Source organism: Aquarana catesbeiana, linkage group LG03 (assembly GCF_042186555.1).
Source record: "Aquarana catesbeiana isolate 2022-GZ linkage group LG03, ASM4218655v1, whole genome shotgun sequence".
Taxonomy (NCBI): Eukaryota; Metazoa; Chordata; class Amphibia; order Anura; family Ranidae; genus Aquarana; species Aquarana catesbeiana.
The window spans coordinates 632683532-632703230 of NC_133326.1; the positions used below are offsets into that span (position 1 = coordinate 632683532).

The following is a 19699-nucleotide window of genomic DNA, read 5'->3' on the forward strand; positions in this document are numbered from 1 at the left end:
TTCCACGAGTCAGTGTACTAACATCCTAACTTTCCAAGAGTCAGTGTACTAACGTCCTAACTTTCCAAGAGTCAGTGTACTAACATTATAACTTTCCACAAGTCAGTGTACGAACATCCTAACTTTCCAAGAGTCAGTGTACTAACTTCCTAACTTTGCAAGAGTCAGTGTACTAACATTATAACTTTCCACAAATCAGTGTACTAACGTCCTAACTTTCCAAGAGTCAGTTTACCAACATCCTAACTGCTCATGAGTCACTTTGCCACTGCCATGACTTACCCCAAGGTACGGCAACATTTTTTTAAAGGGTATTTCTTTCAAAAACAATACATACAAAACAGACAATTGTATCATACTTAACAGAAATTTCCTACCCTGGTGCCCATCCATGGCAGCATACAGATGATAGAGCTCCGCCTCAACTCCTCCCTCAGGACCAGTGAATAGCATAAAAGAAAGACATAGCCCCTCCCCCTACATTCTCTGTAATATAGAATACCGAGGGTGGGAGCGTATGCTGTCATGGATAAGGAAGATTATGGTTAGTAGGATACAATTTCCCGTTTTCCTGGTTCCTCCATGGCAGCGTACAGATGAAAAATAACTTGATCACACGGGTGAGTTGACGCTAACAAAAAGTATTTCAATTAAAGAATGTAGGGGGAGGGGCTATGTGTTTCTTTTATGCTATTCACAGTCAAGGCGCAGCTCTATCATCTGTATGCTGCCATGGAGGCTCCAGGAAAACAGATTACCGTGTAAAGTATAGATGTGTGACAAAAGTCTAGAAGGCTACGCAGAGCCCATACAACATACGGTACTAACAGATGTGATCATAGAAAAGATCAGGAGAAGGTTTGCATTAAGCAATCATGGTAATAGAACAGAACACAGACAATATCTCACAACCACACACACGCACCTTCCTCTAGGTGCAGCAATGTTACATGTGTTGGTGCGATGTGGTGCCATTTATTCTGAATGGCAACCTTATGGTCCTTGTTGACAGACTTGCATTGGGTGCACTGCCAAAAAAGCTACATGCATCTGTTTTCTTGAATTAGGCAGCCCATTCAAATGAATGGCTTGCCTTAACGCAACACATGTTAACATCTGGTGTAATGTGCAATAATGCAGTGCAAAAGTGGGCATTAACCCCTAATTTCACTGAGCCCTTGTCATAAATGCCCACGTGCCAAAGTCTGACTCTTGCCATATCCCAAGCAACTAGGGTTGCCACCTTTTCTTCAAGCCAAACCCGAACACTTTAGTGGGGCATCCACAGACGGTGGATGATGAGCTCACTCAACTGAGGATGTTGGTTTAGGTATCCGCACCTTTCATCCTCAATGTATCTGCTGGGTACTGGGCTTCAAGTTTTTCACCCACACATCCCAAGGCACAGCGTGGCAGAAACAGATGGGTAGGGGTGGTAGGAGGAGGAGCAGATCCAGCTGCCCCTCATCTCCTGTAGGTGTCAGGAGATGAGGGGCAGTATAGGCAGTGTCACAGAAACTCAGTTTAGACAACTGCAGCCAACCCTCCAGGGCAACCCTGGTGATTAGGGTGTGCCCAGGCACACCCAGTCCGTGCAAACGCATATGCGCTCTGTGGTTTTGGTACACGGTTACTTGGGTAGCATAGGTGTGTGCAGCCTATTGCATTGGGGTGTGCCCCCCAAAGCCCAAACACGTGTGTGTGTGTTTATATATATATATATATAAAAAGGATGCAAAGATAAAATATAAATAAAATATCCTAGCATTAACAGCGCTTAAAAAACATATAGCCAAAAATGTTTGAGTGCAATTAGATATACCGCACATGAAACAAACGTTCATATATAGCAAAGTCCCAACAAAAGTCCATAGGGTAGGTATAGTGCTCCGTGACCCCTCAGAAATGTAGGTTAGCTTCAATGACTACACACCATCAAGGGCGTTGCTAAGCCTACAAAAGATCTGGGGCTAGATCCCATAGCAGCGTAGTAAAGAAAGTCATACGCTTGGCGGCCATACACATGTATATAATATACGTGTGTGTGCGTGTATATATATATCCCCAGAGAGCACCCCTCTTACATCAGGGTCCCCAGAGAGCCCCCCTTACATCAGGGACCCCAGAGACCCCCCCTCACCTTGGGGACCCCTGCAGAGACTCAGGGCTATGGGCCTCAGATTCTGGGCTATAGCCCCAAAAGCCACCCCCTAGCGACGCCACTGCACACCATCACCTTAAAAAGAAACCTCGTGCTCAGAGTGGTCCCCTTTGGTAATGCACTTACCCCAAATGGGATAATAACGAGCCCTAAAATCTCCAGGAAATACTGCATACACCACTAATCTGGACTGGAATCCTTCCAAGGACAGCAATCATAATGTGGGTAAACCTGGACTCTCCCTTATGATGTAAACTGAAATCCAGTTCTTGTATATATCACGGTAATTGTTTAGGATTGCTCACCAAATCAACCATGCAAAAAAGAAGGGGTTCTCATAGCATAACACCATTTTTATTTGGGAACATACCCACAAACCATACAAATATGCTTACAAGATAAAACAAATCAAACAGCATTGGAGATGTTTAGGTCAATACCGCACAGCACTTTGTCAATTCTCACCGCTTCCTAAGATGTTGTTTGGACTCGATGAGACCCGGGATGACAGACGCTGAGGCTGGTAGACAGGGGAGCTGCGTGGATATATATATATATATATATACACACACACACACACACACTCTTATAAATAAATGTATTAAAACATGGACTGTCAGTAGTACAGAGGTTGGTGTCAATAGGGGTAGATGGTGTCAGTCGTTTTTTTATTTTTAATATTTTTATTTTTATTTTACAATGTTTTACTATTATTTTTTTAATTTTTGTTACAACTTTTTTAGAAGCCTTGTTGGGGAGCTTTGCTGAAACATAAGGAGTCTAAACAGGACCCCCCGATGTCTCAGTTTTGAGATGGAGAAAGGGACTGAGGACACAGATTCCCCAGTTCCTTTCTCTGCAGCCTCAGCTATACTGGACAGTGAATGAGTGGAAAGTGGTGAGCGGCTTCCTATTCAATCACAAGCTGAAGCATAATAAACACAGTTTACTATGCTTCAGTTATGAATGAACACAGTCAGTGATCGGTACAGATCACTGACTGTGTTCATTCGGAAAAGGAAGGAGGCGGTAAATTATGTATTTACCGGGTCCTTTCACCGCTCTAAATCCTGAGAAATCTCCCTGTGTCCCCGCAACAGCAGCCAGCAGGAGAGGAGGGAAGCCAGCAGTACTGCAGGGGAGGCGGAAATGGGGGGGGGATCTGCGCCACACAGGGTGATTAGGGAGTGCCCTGGCTGCTTATGTTGGGGAGCCACAGTCAGGTCTGAATAATATGTTCATGGTTCAGGCGGTCTGAAACTTGGACACGTGATTCAAAACCCAGACCCAGACTGTCCGGGTGAATCCCGGACAGGTAAAAACCCTACAAGCAACAGTGCTTTGTAGCCTTACTGTCCAGGCCAAGAGACCTCATCTTTCAGGTTTAGGAGATAGTATGGCTTGGCAGACATTGTTTTGGGCCAGCATGAGGGACAAAGATTCAAAACTGAGAAGAGAATGCATGATAGATCAAGTCAACTAAAATTGCCCTTTTTTTTCTTGTGTGCAGCTGCTGGTTGTCCACTGATCGCAATTTTATCTGGAGCTTCATGGGACCTGTGTGTGTCATTATCCTGGTAAGTGTCAGGTATTCCTAACATCTCCTTCTCAGCCTAATTGACAGTGTTTGAAGATGAGATACTGACCTTCATGCACACAAAGGAAATCTCCCAGGTAATGCAACATCAGGGCTTGATTGCAAGCACAGGCCTTTTCAGTAGATGGTTTGGCTGCTTAACCAGCTAATGACAAGACCTATGCATGTAATCAAACTGAAAAAAGTACATTTAAAGGTCCAGTTCACTTCTAGCCCATTCATATTTTATTCAATCCAGCCCTGATGAAGGTGACGTTTTTGGAACCCAAAATGCGTTGGATACTCTTTGGATTGTGCCCCTGACTTTTACTGGAATACATTCTTATCTGGACATTTTAGCAGTGGTGTGGCACTTCAATTTACATTTTTGTTACATTATACTACAGCCCAAGGAGACCGTGGTGATCCTATAGGGTGTAGAAGCCGCCTGCCCGGGAACCAGATTATTTACATCAACATCAATATTTAGAGATAGCAATGCGAATAAAATAACCTTGTGGGCCCAGCCCTTTTTTTCCACTTTCCTCAAATATCCTAGGCAGACAGGAACAGAGTTAGGAATTATTAGGAACAGAGTTAGGAATTATTAGGAACAGAGTTAGGCCTCAATGTTGGAGTAACCAAGACATAGGAGAAGTCAGGGGCTAATGCCTCGTACACACTACTAGTTCTTTTTTATTCAACGCAGCGGGTTGAACGAAAAAAAACTGACAGCTCAGGTCCGAGCCGCTGTACTAACAATCCGATGTTAGTACAGCAATATCCCTTGCTGAGCTGTTGTGTTCAGACTAGGGATCGGCTACCCGCAAGAACACTCTGGTCAGCGCTCTCAGCAGTGTGACCCGTCCATTAGTGGCGCCCCCCCCCCCCCCAATCCATGTGCCTGGCCTCTAATCAACATGCAGGGCGCCGGACGCATGGATTTCAATGTTTTTTGGTTTTTTTTAAGCACATGATTAGAGCCTGAGGCTCTAATTGGCTTAAAAAAAGGGTGAGCTCAAGGGCGCAGAGCACTGTGCCCTGAGCCCACCCCAGTTGTGTGACATTAGCAAATTAATATTGGTTAATGTCTCCCTGCTTCTCCTCCCAGCCAATCAGAAAGCAGGTCCTGGGACCCGATTGGCCAGGGAGTCTTAGGGCTCCCAGCCAATCGAGTCTCAGGACCCATTTTCTGTTCGGCCGGGGGGGTGAAGCAACAGCCCCAGCTCTTCCCTTGGCAAGCTGCCGCCACCGCCGTCCATCTCCCCCAGGGGAGGACACTGATCGCCTCTGTCCATCTCCCATGGGGGGGGGGGGGGGCAGGTTTGTTTGCCACCCCCGCAAAATATTGAGCACCAGCCGCCACTGGCTCTCTGCCATTGGCTGAGAGCGCTGATCGGGAGCCAGGCGGCTGCCTGTTTTCCAGCATGCTAGTCCGACAGAAGCTGGCCAGTTTCTGCCAAATCGGGTGCCATACACCTTGGCTTTTTTTGAACTGGCCGATGTCACCCGACATTCGGCCCATGTGTACTAGGCTTAACTGAGCCCAATCTGCACCAATAACTAAAATATCACTTTAGAATGGACTGCCCCTTTAAACCCCTGAGAGCAAAAACAGAGCTTTACGTCGCCATCTGCTGTCCATTATTAATATCTTTCTCCCACCTTTCAGATTAATTGTGGAATTTTTGTATTGACTGTTTGGAAACTGGCTGAGAAAATGACAGCGATTAACCCAGAGCAAGGCAAATTAAAACGCATAAGGTAAACTTCTGTTACTACATTTATTATGGACAATATCCAATGTTACTTCCAGTAGCTCTGTTTATTTATTCCTCATATGGTAAAAGTCTCTGCACTTGACGTTTACAGTTTATTTCACATTACTATATCTGTCTAAACTTTAAAGTAGAACTATAGGCAAAACTATTTTTTTTTTATTTTGGATAGAGCAAGGGAGGGTTATAGCCCCTTTCAGATTTTTTTTTTCTGTGTTCCATTGCAGAGATTTCAATTCACTTCCTGTCCCATAGCCAAACAGGAAGTGAGAGGGAAATCTCTGCAAATTAAAGGAATCTCCTGGGGACCCCCAGGTCACCAGAACTAGTGTCCCCATTGGAAGATTTCCCCTCTATTACTTTTCTGGGGACAACCCAAAATTTGAGATTTAACTTTACTTTCACTTTCAATGATAATGTTTAAAAAGACAAATAGAGTGGGGCAATCTCCATAACGGGGCACAGACAGCAATAAAAACTGACAAGTGATCTAATCCCTTTCCACTCTATCCAAAACCAAACAAATACGTTTTGCCTTTAGTTATACTTTGAACCACACCCGGCTGTCATTCTGCTATAGGCCAGGTGGGAAGTGGTTAGTATCAGGATAACATGCTGGCATGCGCCCGCGGGGGCACGCAGCGCGGCAATCAGTGGTGCTGTGTGTCACTCTGACACAATGCATCTCCGATCGTGGTAAGGAGCCTCTGATGAAGGCTCCTTACCACGTGATCAGCTGTGACCAATCACAGCTGATCACAGCGTGAACCAGGAAGTGCCGGTAAACATCTTTCCTCAGTTTGCACTGACATGGAAAGCCGATCAGCAGATCTCCCTGTCAGAGGGGGGGGGGGGGGTCAGCACATTGATTATCAGCGCAGCCCCCATGAGAGGTGCCACAACAATACCAATCAGTGCCCATCAGGAAAGCCTTTCAGTGCCCATCAGTGCCCATCAGTAACTCATCATCAGTGCTGCCCATCAATGCCATCTATTAGTGTCCATCAGTGCCACCTATCAGTGCTCATCAATTCTACATATCAGTGCTGCCTCATCAGTGCACATCAGTGAAGGAGAAAACAAAATATTATAACAGAAACGAAGAAAAACTTTTTTTTTTTTTCAGACATTTCGGTCTTTTTTTGTTTAGCAAAAAATAAAAACCCCAGGGATGATCAAATACAACCAAAAGAAAACTCTATTTGTGGGAAGACAATGATAAAAATTCAGTTTGGGTACAACGTTACATGACCGCGCAATTGTCATTCAAAGTGTGACAGCGCTAAAAGCTGAAAATCGTTCTAGGCAGGAAGGGGAGAAACTGTCTGGTATTGAAGTGGTTAAAGGGGTTGTAAAGTTTTGTGTTTTTTATAGGATGCATTAAGGTGAAAAAACACCTGTCAGTGACCGGCCCCCAGCCCCCCCCCCCCCCCCCCCCGTTTTACTTACCTGAACCCTCGAACTTGAGCCTTCTCTCTGCTAGGGGGTTCTCGGCTGTTGATTGGCTAGATTGCTAGCAGCGCAGTCATTGGCTCGCTGTGCACTCTGGGGCCACTCTGTGCAAAACGAGCTGCACAGTGGAGGTAAGTATGACATGTTTGTTATTTAAAAAAAATAAAAATTACCTTTAGTGTAACTTTAAGTATATGGTAGCTATCTGAATTAAATTTGTGCCTATTATGTAGATGACATGCTGACAGATTAGACTCTAACTGCTGATTCTGAACTATTAGGAGTTTGACAGTGACCTCCGTTGCCCAGCTGTGCATTCTGGGGTGTTGTTGGGCGTTTGGATTCCTCATGTTCGGAAAGACAGCATTAGTTTTTGCATACGCATTCACCATCTGCAACGTTCTGCAAGGAGTACAGATCTTCTTCCTGCACTGCCTCATGAACAAAAAGGTTGGTAGAACATAAAAGGTGTCATGATTGGCTAAAAAGTGGGGTTGGACTGCTGCATTGATGACATAGGCCGGGGGGGCGGCACATTATGGTGCTGATGGCCAGTACTACATTCCCAAGTATAAATAAAGTTTCCAAAAAGCAAACAAGAGAAACCCTGGGAAGTGCATACCTTGTGCAGTTAAACCTTTAATTATCAACGTTTTAAAATCAACAATCTTTGCACTCACATATTTCATAAACTAAAAGTGCCTACTATGTCTACCTGACTGTGGCCGGGGCTGACTTGCCCGGTCAACTCGGGGCCCTTCACTTTCTTTGCTGTATACAGGTGCCTCACGGTCCCACTATACTTATGCCTGCTGAGGATGCAACATTTAGAAGGAGACACCATCGTGCAGTGTCCCATTCCACCAGTCCAGCTAGGCTCCGCCACCTATCTTCCCAGTGCCAGAGTGGGTCCCATGCACGTGCATAATTAACTTTTTATCATCCGTACCTTGTGGCTAGGTCCCTAGGGTCTCCACCATGTGGGTCCGGTCCCAGTTGCTGGGGCACCAACCGCTTGGGAGGTAGGCTATGAACCGCTCCCCTCACAATGCATGAGACCCATCACCCCTGCCAATACCACTCTCCCGCTGTCTGGCTGTCATATCCTCCTTCCCTTGTACTTATTGCCCCTAGCAAGGGCATGTTCCCACTTAACCCCATGTGTGTGCATTTACAGACCTTTCATGACTTTTTACTTGCATTATCAGCTGTCATGCATGTTTGCTTTTGATGAAGGCCTAAGGCCGAAACGCGTCAGTTTTTTTTTGATTAATGTTACTGCTGTAATGCTTAAATAAATATTTTCTATGGAGAAGCTGTTGAGTTGCCGGCCTGTACTTTCTATGGATCTTTTGTGAGCTTAATTAGCCAGAGCACCGACTACTCTACACACCAAATTTACTATATAGCGGTAGAGCTTGGGTGAGTTTTTCTCCAGTCATGCATGTTTATTTGCTGCTAATATTATTTACATGCTTTAAAAAGTGCATAATAAAATGAAGATCAACACAACACATGGAAGCACTACTGTACATGTGTTGGCATGCATTAAAGGCAGGTGTGACTGAGCCCTTATTTAAAGACAGAGGCATAAAGAATAGGGATTTTTCTCAATAAGGCATCGGAATGGCTTCTTTGTGTTTTTTCCATTCATATCATTTGGACCACCTTAAAGCAATCCAGCTTTTTTTCGGCATGAAAAATTGGCTCACCGTAAAAGAAGAGAAATGCTTACAATCTTCAACAGGTGGTGTGTTAAAACTTTGCTCTTGAAGAGCTCCAGGAGTGACTGCTATCTGACACTTAATGGTGTGTCAGTTATTGCATCCCCCCACTGGGTACTGTGGTTCTTCCCACCAGCCCCTAAAGTCACTACTATAAGCTGGAAAGACATGGGGATAGGCAAGATGATCCATTGAGCGCAGTAGGGACCAGGAGATTGATACCCCAGAAAGTGTTGGTTCAGCATAAGATTTTAGCGGACAATTATTTTTGAACGCAAAGGCATTCTGCAGAAAGCAAGGTATTTACATTCTTCATATTTATTACAAGTACTTGTATAGTGCCACCAATTTACGCAGCGCTTTACATGTATACATTGTACATTTAAAGTGAGGAAAAAAAGTATTTGATCCCCTGCTGATTTTGTACGTTTGCCCACTGACAAATAAATGATCAGTCTATAATTTTAATGGTAGGTTTATTTTAACAGTGAGAGACAGAATAACAAAAATAACCAGAAAAACGCAATTCTAAATACCGTGTCTATCGGCGTATAACACGCACCCCAAGTTTAGGAGGGAATTTTAAGGAAAAAAACTTTTAGGAGGAAAGTTTAAGGAAAAAAACTTACATTTAAATGCCCATCAATGCAGCCTCATCAGTGTCCATCTGCAGCCTTGTCAGTGTCCATCTGTAGTGTTGTCCCTGATTGCAGCCTTGTCCCCCATTGCAGCCTTGTTAGTGTCCATCTGTAGTCTGTGCATCTTTGAAAATGGCGCCGCCGTTCTCGGCCGCTTTCGGCCATTCTCGGCGGCTCTCGCCTGCCTTCGGCCATTCTTGGCGGCTCTCGGCCGCTCTCGGACGCACTCGGCATTCGGCGGCTCCCGCGGGACTGCGAGAGGCGCCGAGAATGGCCGAAAGCGGCCGATAGCCGTCGAGAATGGCCGAGAGCCGCCGGGAATGGCCGAAAGCCGCCGAGAATGGCCGAAGGCGGGCGAGAGCCGCCGAGAATGGCCGAAAGCGGGAGAGAACAGCGGCGCCATTTTCAAAGCCGCCGAGAAAAGCTAAAAGCTGCTGAGAGCGGCCGAAAAGCTAACAATCGGCGGGGGATCGGCGTATAACACGCACCCACGATTTTCCCCTGATTTTCAGGGGAAAAAAAGTGCGTGTTATACGCCGATAAATACGGTAGTTATAAATTGATTTGCATTTTAATGAGTGAAATAAGTACTTGACCCCTTCGCAAAACATGACTTTGTTCTTGGTGGCAAAACCCTTGTTGGCAATCACAGAGATCAGACGTTTCTTGTAGTTGGCCACCAGGTCTGCACACATCTCAGGAGGGAGATTTTGTCCCACTCTATGCAGGTCTTCTCCAAGTCATTAAGGTTTTGAGGCTGACATTTGGTAACTCAAACCTTCAGCTCCCTCTACATATTTTCTATGTGATTAATGTCTGGAGACTGGCTAGGCTGCTCCAGGACCTTAATGTGGTTCTTCTTGAGCCACTCCTTTGTTGCCTTGCCCCTGTGTTTTAGGTCATTTTCATGCTGGAATACCCATCGACGACCCATTTTCAATGCCCTGGCTGAGGGAAGGAGGTTCTCACCCAAGATTTGACGGTACATGGCCCGTCCATCGTCCCTATGATGCAGTGAAGTTGTCCTGTTCCCTTAGCAGAAACCCCCCCCCCCCCCCCCAAGCATAATGTTTTCACCTCCATGTTTGACAGTGGGGATGGTGTTCCTGGGGGTCATAGGCAGCATTCCTCTTCCTCCAAACACGGCAAGTTGAGTTGATGCCAAAGAGCTCGATTTTGGTCTCATCTGACCACAACACTTTTACCCAGTTCTCCTCTGAATCATTCAGATGTTCATTAGCAAACTTCAGATGGACCTGTACATGTGCTTTCTTGAGCAGGTGGACCCTGCGGGTACTGCAGGACTCCAGTCCTTCACAACATAGTGTGTTACCAATTGTTTTCTTGGTGACTATGGTCCCAGCTGCCTTAAGATCTTTGACAAGAGTCTCCCATGTAGTTCTGGGCCAATTCCTCATCGTTCTCATTATCATTGAAGCTCAACGAGGTGAGATCATGCATGGAGCCCCAGACCGAGGGAGATTGACAGTTATTTTATCTTTCTTCATTTGTAATAATCGCACCAACTGTTGTCACCCTCTCACCAAGCTGTTTGGCAATGGTCTTATAGCCCATTCCAGCCTTGTGTAGGTCTACAATCTTGTCCCTGACATCCTTTGACAGCTCTTTGGTCTTGGCCATGGTGGAGATTGGAATCTGATTGATTGATTGCTTCTGTGGACAGGTGTCTTTGAAACAGGTAACAAGCTGAGATTAGGAGCACTCCCTTTAAGACAGTGCTCCTAATCTCAGCTTTTTACCTGTATAGAAGACACCTGGGAGAGCCAGAAATCTTGCTGATTGATAGGGGATCAAATACTTATTTCACTCATTAAAAAAAAAAAATCTATTTCTAACTTTTTTGAAAAGCGTTTTTCTGGATATTTTTGTTGTTTTTCTGTCTCTCACTGGTAAAATAAACCTACCATTAAAATTATAGACTAATCATTTCTTTGGCAGTGGGCAAACGTACAAAATCAGCGGGGGATCAAATATTTTTTCCCTCACTGTTTATCAGTCCCTGCCCTCAAGGAGCTTACAATCGAAGGGATTTCTTCTATCCACGTTGACATTCTTGAACAAGTCACTTTATTAAGAAAAGGGCTGAAAATTATGGATTGCTCTATGGTCAGTAAACATAGAATTTATCATTTACCTGTTGTGTTTTTCAAAAATGTCTTTTTTTTTTTCCACAGGTTCGGGAAAAATACGCTGATGTGATTTGTGCACTCGCTCATTTCAGGTCTCCACTCTACTCTGAATTCAGCAACAGCACCAATGTAAATACACAGAGCAGGGTAAGAGGAAGCCTTTATATTCTTTAGCCACATTTAAGGATAACTCCATTAATTATAGAAAGGTCTATACGGAACAGGTTATGTAGTTTGACTTATGAAGGTTACTTTTAGCACAACAGAGCTGTCATTTTTTGTGCTCAACAAATATTCAAACTACCTTACCTTAATCTTGTCTTGGATGGTTCTCATTTATCCAGGTCATGGCATGTGTAATTGTAGTTACTCACGTTAAATTGTACTTTTTCTGTAAATGGGGGTGTCCCAGGTCTGAATGCAAAAGATGAAGTTTGCCTCTAAATGGGGCTTTTTATCTTTAGCTTCTTTCAAGACAGGGATCTCATTCACCGAAACCATCTGTGTCCTAGTCAAGTAGTAAGTGGCCAGATCAACAGCATGAGATACCCATTATTTTTTTTTTTTTTTAGAATCCCGCTTCTACGGGGTACTGCCGAGTCAAAATCCCACTAGCCCACTACATCATTCATCACGTCCTGCAAGTGAAGGTGCACTGGGATAGATTTGGGATATTTTGTGGCTGCCAGAACCCAAACCCAGTGACTTTTAAAGAGGAGGACCCCACAAGTGTTAACTTCATGTTAATATGCACCATGTCTGTCAGGAAGTCCACAGTGGTCTTCTGGACCCTGAGATTTCTCCTGGACGGACCCATTTAGAGAGAATTTCTGATCCAATCTTCTTCCTTTTGAGGATGATCCTTTAACACTTCATCCTCCCGCAAAATGGAGAGTGGGGGAAGAAGAACTAGACAGAACCCCTGAGATATGATCTTGAAAAACAGTAGCGCGGTGAATCCTTGCCTCAACACAAATGAGGATTGTGCATTAGATGGCGGAAATGCCAGATAAAGGCAGGGATTTGGAGCTCTAACATTTTGGGGAGCCATTAGAGGGGGTCCTCCCTACCTAAAAACAAAAAAACAAGGCATTATACAGCCCACCCCCCCACAGGGCCATGGCATGCTGAGGACTAATAGGCCCACAATACTCTAAAGGGGAGCAGCCACACAAGTCATCATGGCAAGTCATCCCAAACAAGTGTCCCAATACTAGTTGCTATCCACTGGCACTGAGTGAGCTGTAGACTGCCCCAGGGGCTGAGAACAAAACCGTTGGAGTTGTATTTGCAGAAGTGTCGAACACCTATGCAGGTGTGTGTGTGTGATGTTGTCATCACATGCATAACGCCGGTCCACCCCTTTCAAACATCACTACAGCGGCGTAGCTCTACACACAGGCATCTCAGCCTGTATTGTCCTAAAACACAAGGAAACATTGTAAAGGAGGACTACCACCTGCTCTACCATCAGAGGTGCTCACCAGTCTAGCAGCAGGGCCAAAAGGTCCAATCTTCACCCTCTCATAGGCCAAACAGGGCCTTCAGGGGGTTTGACTCACTACCAGGAAGGTCACTGCTCTGGACCTGTGAAGCACCCTGCCACTAAGGGGAACCTTGTACACAGTGCCCCGAAGATCACTGCCTGCAAGATTCAGCGGATTCTATAGCCTGTTCCCACCCTTTGCATGCAGGGTCCAAGTTCACTTGGACCTGCAGGCGACCCATACAGATGAAGGCCATTTCTGCCTCAGCAGGGGTGTTTAGATTAGCGGGTAAAATGGGACTAAAGTTGGCCATAAATAGAGCGAATTTCAGCTAATCCAGCAGAAACCGGACAAATTTTGATCCATCCTATGGCCATTCCGGTTTGAGGAGCTAAAATGATCAATTCCTCTGGAACTGTTGGTATATTTTCATTCGATCAGCACTTGCAGCCAATAAGCTGCAGTGCTGGTCAGTTTATTCTGAGATCATGAGTCCCCGCTGTCAGAATATAATAGCGCAGCAGGGAGGATTTCTTTCACCTCCAATCAGGCCTTGTGTTTTATTCACAATCTAATCTTTATTACCAGTAGAAAGTGTAGCCATTATAAACAAAGGTGGAAATAAAAATGTTAAAAGAATCTGTTTTCTTGCAAACCAGAGTGGGGGAGGGGATAAATACAGATCATTGATGCAGATTGGCAGTAGTATATCTAGTGGGAGCGGAAACAATCAACTAGAGCTGCTGTGGACAGTACACCTTGCGAGAAATGAGTTGGACCCCCTTTTGCTTTCAGAACTGCCTTAATTCTTCATGGCATAGGTTCAACACGGTGTGGAAACATTCCTCAGAGATTTTGGTCCATATTGAGATGATAGCATCACACAGTCACTGCAGATTTGTCAGCTGCACATCCATAATGCAAATCTCCCATTCCACCACATCCCAAAGGTGCTCTATTGGATGAGATCTGGTGACTGTGGGGGGGCCATTGGAGTACAGGGACCTCATTGTCACGTTCAAGAAACCAGTGGTGAGATGATTGGAGCTTTGTGACATGGTGCATTATCCTGCTGGAAGGAGCCATCAGATGGGTACACTGTAGTCATAAAGGGATGGACATGGTCAGCAATAATACTCAGGTAGGCCGTGGCGTTTAAACAATGCTCAATTGGTACTAAGGAGCCCAAAGTGTGCCAAGAAAATATCCCTCACACCACCACCAGCCTAAACCGTTGATACAGGGCAGGATGGATCCATGCGTTTATCATGTTTACACCAACTTCCGACCATCCCATCTGAAATCGAGACTCATCAGACCAGGCAACTTTTTCCAATCTTCTATTGTCCAATATTGGTGAGCCTGTGTGAATTGTAGCCTCAGTTTGCAGTTCTTTTAGCTGACAGGAGTGGCACCTGGCGTGGTCTTCTGCTGCTTCAAGTTTCGATGCGTGTGTTCAGAGATGGTGTTCTGCATGCCTTGGCTATAACAAGTGGTTATTTGATTTACTGGTACCTACGATCCTGACTTCAACAAGGCATTTTCCTCCACACAACTGGATATTTTCTCTTTTTTTGGACCATTCTCTGTAAACCCGAAAGATGGTTGTGTGTGAAAATCCCAGGAGATCAGCAATTTTTGAAATACTCAATCCCGCCCATCTGGCAAAAACCCTGTCATGTTCAAAGTCACTTAAATCCCCTTTCTTCCCCGTGGGATGCTCAGTTTGATCTTCAGAAAGTTGTCTTCACCACAACTAGATGCCCAAATGCACCGAGTTGCTTCCATGTGATTGGCTGATAAGAAATTTGTGCTACCGAGCAATTGAACAGGTGTACCTAAGACCCCTTTCACACTGGGGCGGTTTGCAGGCGGTATTGCGCTAAAAATACCGCCTGCAAACCGCCCCTAAACAGCCTCCGCTGTTTGTTCAGTGTGAAAGCCCGAGGGCTTTCACACTGAAGCGGTGCGCAGGCAGGGCGGTGAAAAAAGTCCTGCAAACCGCTTTTTTGGAGCGGTGAAGGAGCGGTGTATTCACCGTTCCTTCACTGCTCCTGCCCATTGAAATCAATGGGACAGCACGGCTATACCGCGGCAATACTGCGGCTATAACTGCGCTGTACGAGGGATTTTAACCCTTTTTCGGCCGCCAGCGGGGGTTAAAACCACCCCGCTATCGGCCGAATACCGCTGCAAGAACGACGGTACAGCAGCGCTAAAAATAGCGCTGTTGTACCGCCGACGCCCCCACCGCACCAGTGTGAAAGGGGCCTTATAAAGTGACCAGTGAGTGTATAATATTTGTATGCTATAACAGTAACTTTCACTATAAACACCTGAGCTTGACAATTTGAATAGATGACAGTTGACCACAGGAGGTAACCTACAGTATAAGTGCACATTCCCTGCCAAATCCTTTTCTTGTACACAATACAGAGGCGTTTACAAGTTAGTATTTAACATGGCTAGATGTGTATACTTTAACCACCTCAATATCAGCATGTTACACCCGCTTCCTTTTAATCACTTGCCACCCAGGCCAATTCTGACATTGCTCTCCTATATGTAAAAATCATCTTTTTTTAATAGAAAAGTTACATAGAACCCCCAAACATTATATATGTTTTTTTTTTTTTTTTTTTTTAGCAGAGACCGAAAGAATACAATGGCGGTCATTGCAAATTTTTATCTCGCACGGTATTTGCGCAGCAATTTTTCAAACACTTTTTTTGAGAAAAACGTTTCATGCAAAAAAAAAAAAAAAAAACAACCCAACAGTCAAGTTAGCCCAATTTTTTTTCATAATGTGAAAGATGAAGTTACACCGAGTAAATAGATACCCAGCATGTCACGCGCTCGTGGAATGGCGCCAATTGTCGGTACTTAAAAATCACCATAGGCGACGCTTTAAGATTTTTTTACTGGTTACATGTTTTGAGTTAGAGGAGGTCTAGGGCTAAAATTATTGCTCCGTTTGCGGCATCGCACATGTGTGGTTTGAACACAGTTTTCATATGTGGGCGGGACTTGCGTATGCATTTGCTTCTGTGTGCGAGCATACAGGCACTTTAACCACTTAAGGACCGTGTCACGTCAATACACATCGGCAGAATGGCACGGCTGGGCATATCAACGTACGGGTACGCCGCCTTTCAGACGCAGCATTGTGGGCGCACGCGCCGCGAGCTCTGTGAGTGTGACCGTGGGTCCCGCGATCGTCTCACGGAGAGGAAGAACGGGGAAAGGTTGATGTAAACAAGCATTTCCCCGTTCTGCCTAGTGACAGGACACTGTTGACAGCTCCCTGTGATCAGGAGCTATGATCAGTGTCACACATAGCCCATCCCCCCCACAGTTAGAACACATCCCTAGGACACACTTAACCCCTTAACTTCCAGTGTCATTTTTACAGTAATCAGTGCAAAGTATAGCACTGAGTGCTGTATAAATGACAAAGGTCCCAAAATGGCATCAAGTGTCTGATGTGTCCACCATAATGTCACAGTCACGATAAAAGAAATCGCTGATCGCCGCCATTACTAGTAAAAAAAAAAAAAAAAAAAAAAAAGAACAAAAATGCCATAAAACTATCCCCTATTTTGTAGACGCTATAACTTTTGCGCAAACCAATAAACGCTTATTGCGATTTCTTTTAACCAAAAATATGTATAAGAATACGTATCGGCCCAAACTGAGGAAAAAACATTTTATATATTTTTTGGGAGACATTTCAGCAAAAAGTGATCGCTTTTTTGTTTATAGCGCAAAAAATAAAAACCACGTCACACAACCGCGCAATTGTCAGTACAAGCGATTCAGTGGCGAATTGCAAAAAGTGTTCTGGTCTTTGGGCAGCCAAATGGTCCAGGGCTGAAGTGGTTTACAAAAAAAAAATTGTTAATTTTACTTTCAATTTTTTTAGTTTGACACTTCAAAAAAAAAAAAAAAAAAAAAAAAAAAAAAAAAACCAACAAACATTTTTTGATCACTTTTATTCCTATTACAAGGAATGTAAACATCCCTTGTAATAGGAATATGGCATGATTGGTCCTCTTTACAGTGAGATATGGGGTCAATAAGACCCCACATCTCACCTCTAGGCTGGGACATCTGGAAGAAAAAAAAAAAAATATAAACACACTCAGCTTCCCAGCCGAGGCGGCGCCATTTGTTTGAATGCAGAGGCCAGGCGTGATGTCATAACATCGCGCCCGGCCTCCGAACAATCAGAGACTCCGGCGACCATCTGGTCCGTTGGAAATCTCTATGGTAAACATCCGGGGCCAGCAGATACGTTCGACTCACCGATGGAAGCGGTGAGTCGGTAGACGCACCGGAGGGTGGCGGGAGGGGCATCCCCTCTCGCCGCCCGTAACAATCAAGCGGCCGCTATGAGCGTTCATATGGTGTAGGGAATCGCCGGCTGAAAAAGACAATATCTGAATGATGCCTGTAGCTGCAGGCATCAGATATCCCCACACAAAGTCAAGGACGTCATATGACGGCAGGTGGGAAGTGGTTAAGGCCATTTTTTCAGTTTGCAGCTCTGATACTTTGATAACCACTTCCACATGCAACACTTTACTCAAATTTTCTCTTTTTTTTTTTTTTTTTTTGAGAACAACTCTTTTGGTGGCAATAACCAATTTTTTTTTATTCATATTATATAACCACTTAAAGACCAAACCTTTTCTAGCACTTTTACATGTCCAATATGCTCCTGTTTTTGGTCGCCTGACTGGGGATCTGGCCTCCAACCCTTTTGATCACTTTTACATGTAACAAATGTACTTAGAACCCACAAACAATATATATTTTTTGAAAGCAGAGACCCTAGAGAATAAATTGGTGGGTTTTGTAATTTTTTTTATGTCACATGGTATTTGCACAGCAGTTTTTCAAACGATTTCTGGGAAAAAAATACTTTAATTTCAACGCAAAAAAACCCCACATATCCCAAATTTTCTTTGTAAAATATAAATGTTACGCCGAGTAAATGGATACCAAACATGTCACGCTTTAAAATTGCAACGGTGACAAACATAAATTTTACTATTCATAGGTTATGCTTTAAAAGCATTTACAGGTTACCACTTTAGATTTACAGAGGGTCTGGGTGCTAGAATTATTGCCCATGATCTGATGTTAGTGGCTATCCCTGATCCTCATCCCCTTCTGCTGCTTGTAATACCAATCAAGCAGCTAGATAGCCACTCCGATTGCCATTCTAGGAGAGCCGACCGCCTACTCCAAAAATAAATAAAACCACAGCACCAGGATGATGCCTGCAGGTATCATCCAGGCACAACCACTTGAAGTCAAATGACGTACCAGGTATGTGATTTGGGGGCAAGTGGATAAACAGGGAAGAAATAGACAAAAATGTTGAATAATGAATAGTTTCCTTTGTATTCTAGAATAAACACCTAATAAAATATGAAATTGCATACACCAAGGTGATTTTTTTTTTGCCACAAATTTTCAGAAATGAACAAGCTGGTTCCGAGGTGGTTAGCTCTTAAAAGTTACCTGCTGAAGCAAAGTGCAAGGTTTCTGTTTTAGTGGTAAAAAGTTCCCTGGAGGATGAAATTTCACTGCACTGAAATTAGCAATGCCTAGATGTCATGGATAAACCCAGAAGCACACTCTAGCCTCCAAAACAATGACAGTTACTTGTGATCAGTGGGATTTTAAACCCCCCCCTTTGGTGGTCGTCCGCACTTTAACCCCCCCCCCCCAAAAAAAATCCCACAAGACTGGTGATCAGGGGCACTTTAACTCCCGCCACCCCCCCCATGCCCCTTCTTGTACTGCAGCCATTTCTCTGCTGCCTCTCTTGCTTGTTCCTGCAATCAGGCACTGTCCCCCCTTCCTCTTCTGTAAGAGAAGTGGCAGCCTCTCAAATGTAGACAGCAGTACTGTTGTAAATGCTGCGATTGGCCATCACAAGGCACAGAGCCACTCTGATTGGCTCTATGCCATTTGCCTATGATCTCTGTCAACAGTGGGATCATAGCCATTACAAGCAAGCACTGCTCTGAGAACAAGCACATTTAATAAATGGCTCTTGCAGCTGCAGAGAAGCCATTTAAAGCAGAACTTTACTTAAACATTGCCCAATTTGTATGCTGCTAGCATTAGTAAATAGGTATATCATATTTACTTGTTTTACATTTCTTCAGTTACTTCCTGGTTTCCATGCCTAGGCAAATATACATCCCAGGAATCTTCAGTAGGGGAAGGGGGGCTGTCTCAGCTAAGCACATCCTCTCCTGCTTGCATTGCCTGAGCTAAGAGTAGGTGGATTCCAGGATGTAAATGCTACATAAATTTGCCCTTAAGATGGCTATGGCCAGAAATGCTAGGGGGTGTTTTTCAAAGTGATTTCTCCACAAAATAAAGCATGGAGACATGAATGGATGGGTGAGTTTGCTTTGAATATTAAAGATGAATTCAATAGCTTTTGGTTTGTGGTGCTCGGATTTAGTTTAGTTCCACTTTATCTACAAAGGCCAATCAGTATGTGATTAAATAGAATGGTTTATTTTGTATGTCTTCTTACATCCTGTCTAATGTGTTTCTTGTTACAGGCCAAGGTAAACAAGGAGTCTGGCTTATGATGGATCCTGCACACCTTGCAATCTTTTGTGGCGTAACTTCCCACGTAAAGACTTCTTTTGCACTTCCCACTTGCCTAAACCCGGACTGTTTAAAAAAAAAAAAACAAACACAG

General features: G+C 44.3%; 1 protein-coding gene across 11 annotated transcripts in view; it reads left to right on the top strand.

Moving 5' to 3' along the window:
• The window catches only part of ADGRE5 (adhesion G protein-coupled receptor E5), a 432832-nt gene extending 413138 nt beyond the window's left edge, over positions 1–19694 (top strand). For all 11 annotated transcript variants that reach the window (XM_073622463.1, XM_073622473.1, XM_073622462.1 and 8 more), the window contains 5 exons: positions 3672–3738; positions 5410–5501; positions 7249–7417; positions 11525–11626; positions 19557–19694. In XM_073622463.1, the coding sequence (XP_073478564.1) occupies positions 3672–3738; positions 5410–5501; positions 7249–7417; positions 11525–11626; positions 19557–19586 (460 nt within the window). In that variant the 3' untranslated portion in view covers positions 19587–19694. The remainder of the gene's footprint in view (positions 1–3671; positions 3739–5409; positions 5502–7248; positions 7418–11524; positions 11627–19556) is intronic.
• Positions 19695–19699: the final 5 nt, after the last annotated feature.